Source organism: Protobothrops mucrosquamatus, unplaced genomic scaffold, assembly GCF_001527695.2.
Source record: "Protobothrops mucrosquamatus isolate PMUCROS unplaced genomic scaffold, P.Mucros_1.0 scaffold4213, whole genome shotgun sequence".
Classification (NCBI taxonomy): Eukaryota; Metazoa; Chordata; class Lepidosauria; order Squamata; family Viperidae; genus Protobothrops; species Protobothrops mucrosquamatus.
This window is the reverse complement of record NW_015390136.1, coordinates 22,059-24,752: the sequence shown is the minus strand read 5'-3', so window position 1 is coordinate 24,752 and position 2,694 is coordinate 22,059. Positions and strand designations below refer to the sequence as shown.

The 2,694-nt window shown below is 32.4% G+C and overlaps 1 protein-coding gene across 1 annotated transcript in view; it reads left to right on the top strand.

The window, feature by feature from the left end:
* LOC114923521 (protein SIX6OS1-like) overlaps positions 1-1,645 on the top strand; it is a gene marked incomplete at its 5' end in the record, with an annotated part of 20,331 nt that extends 18,686 nt beyond the window's left edge. Inside the window, 2 exons of the mRNA XM_029286600.1 lie at positions 1,105-1,162; positions 1,455-1,645. Of these exons, the coding sequence (XP_029142433.1) occupies positions 1,105-1,162; positions 1,455-1,645 (249 nt within the window). The remainder of the gene's footprint in view (positions 1-1,104; positions 1,163-1,454) is intronic.
* Positions 1,646-2,694: the final 1,049 nt, after the last annotated feature.

Genomic DNA, 2,694 nt, shown 5'->3' with positions numbered 1-2,694 from the left:
AGAATCTCCATAGACAGATGGTACATTATCCTATTTATACTTGATTATATATGCAAGTTAGCATTACTGTTTATGTTATGCTCATGTTCTTCATTTGCCTTTCTTTATATCCTGTTATTGTGTTCTGTTCAATGTGCAGTTACAAAGATTCAACTCAGTTGAGAAACTCAGTACACTCAGTTCTGGTGATAGATTGATTCGTTTTGATGTGGTCTCATTCTTCACCAAAGATCAAGGAGACCACATCAAACTAATCAATTTATCAGCATAATTCAAGAAGACATTACTATATATTAAGAGAGTATTTTCTGAAGATACCACAAACCTCTTCCATCATTGCTTCATGTCCAGTTACATACAATACAACAATGAATTTTATGAGCAAAATGTGGGAATTGCCATGGGGAACCAATTTAGCCTAGGCATAGCCAATTTCTACATGAAGAAATTCAAAGGGCATGGGATATTGAACCCTTAAAACCATCTATCTGGCTCGTATTTGAATGCCATTTTTGTGATCTGGAGTCCTGGTAAAGAAGTCAAGAAATCCCTAAAACATCTGAATAGCCTTCTCCAGAGTGCACTGTTGGATGATCTGAAAGATGACCTGTCATGGAGAAAGTCTATATAAGTGGTCACTAAGTGGTTACATAGTAACTTGATGGAATAATAATCAATCAATCAATCAATCAATCAATCATTTAGGAAAAATATGAGAAAACAAAGGATAGGATGGAAATGCAAATAATTATTCCTGGTGCATAGGACATGCTTAGAAAGAAATTGGAGTATGGGACCACTAATTAAGCTGAATAATTCAGGTCAGAAAAATAACCCCACATAATTAACTATGGATTTGCTTCCACAAGCTGTGTTGATCATCTTTAATTTGTTAGAGAGGTATTAAACACATTTTAAAACAACAAGGCCTGTTGCAGAGGTTCTCTGATTGATGCTGTGACCCCCCCCATGAATAAAGCTAATGAGTTCTTCCTTAGTATTATTGAGTGTGCCACTGGGTATGCTCTTATCTCATTTCTTATCCTGTTTGCCCATACATATACCTACTGTGCCATTTTCTAATGAATTCACTTGGTCTTTTAGTCAGGTGAAAGCTGCTCTACTGGAAATATAAATCCAATTTCTCCACACAAAGATATTGGTAAGTTTTCATAGTAGAAATATGTTGTGACTAGCTGTTGTCTATTCATAAATTACTTTGAGAGCCAGACTATGACTTTACTCTTTTAACAAAAATATTTTAAAAAGAACTCCATCCAGGAGCTAATGCCATCTTCCCAATTTATATATTCTGGAGAATTTCAAATCCAATGTTATGATTAACAATGGTGTCCTCTTTTATTTTTTATTTTAATAATGGCTTATAATCAATATTCATATGTTATTGATATATACTGTATCAAATGCTAATTCAGAATATTATTCTGTTCAAGGAGATTTCTTTGGAAAAATGGATAATGAAGACTCATTTACATTTGCATTTCCAACACTTCCTTCTGCTCAGGTTTTTCAAGATGGGAAAGAAGATTTTAATTTTCCCTTTGCTTTTGGATCTTCTGAGCAATCCACTCTAAAAGGTTTTCAATCTGCCTCAGAAAACAGAAAGTCATTTTCACTTTTCTGAATGTATCCTTAATTGCGTTGTAATATTCTACATAAAACAAGAAAAAATAATGGAAAAAAGTGAATATAAATATTTTTAGCCATGTTGACATGTTTTCCTTAGATTCTTTTTCAGTTTATAAACAGCTCTTATTTAAAAGGTTAAAGGCATCTATTCTATTTGTTTAAGTGTGTAATGTGTTTTATTGTGGGGCATACAGGGTAAGCTTTTAAATTTGCACATTAGCCTTTTCAACAGGTTTGCTGATGTTGATAAAAGAATGAGCTGTTTGTTTCTATAATGACACCAGAAATATAAAAGCAGTTTTGGTAAAGTTTTTATAGTTAATAATGGCAAAATTGTTTCCCTTTGTTCTATTGCTATATATAAGATTATATTGTTACATTGTTATATGTTTTACATATAAGCAAAATATTGTTTTCAACATTTTAAAACATGAATTTTTAGAAAATGTTATAGTATAAAACAATTTAAATTGAAATAAATTTTATATCGCAATATTATAACTTCACATTTCTTCACATCTGGAAAGAAGGGACATTAAAATCACTTCCATGAACTGGTCTATTTTCAAGACAACAAAATATGATCCAATTAGCCAACAGATTATGGGACAAAGAAATCAACATCTCTCTTTAATACTGCATTTCTTTTAATTAGTTTATCTTCCAATCAAAGGTGCTAAAGGGAGAGGCAACACAAATCACAAAATACGTATTGGAATCTTTGCCCCTTATGCACTGGCGTGTAATTTTACAAGGCTAGTGAAAATGGGTGGTGTGAAAATGAGTGGTGCTTATAATGACATTTGAGGATTTTGGTGTCATTGTGATTAGGAACCAATGTCCATGTTCCCAGTTTGGAGCACAGGCATCTGAAGACAAAGAACTGGCTGTAATTTCAAACCAAAGAGACAAATCATACTTTGATTCCTATTATGTTTTCTTAATGATTTGACTTTAAAAAAAATCTTCTGGGCTATTATTTTGACAGTCCATTTGCTTTACAAAATCAGGTAGACAGCAAAGGTCTAGAAATCATCCATAATT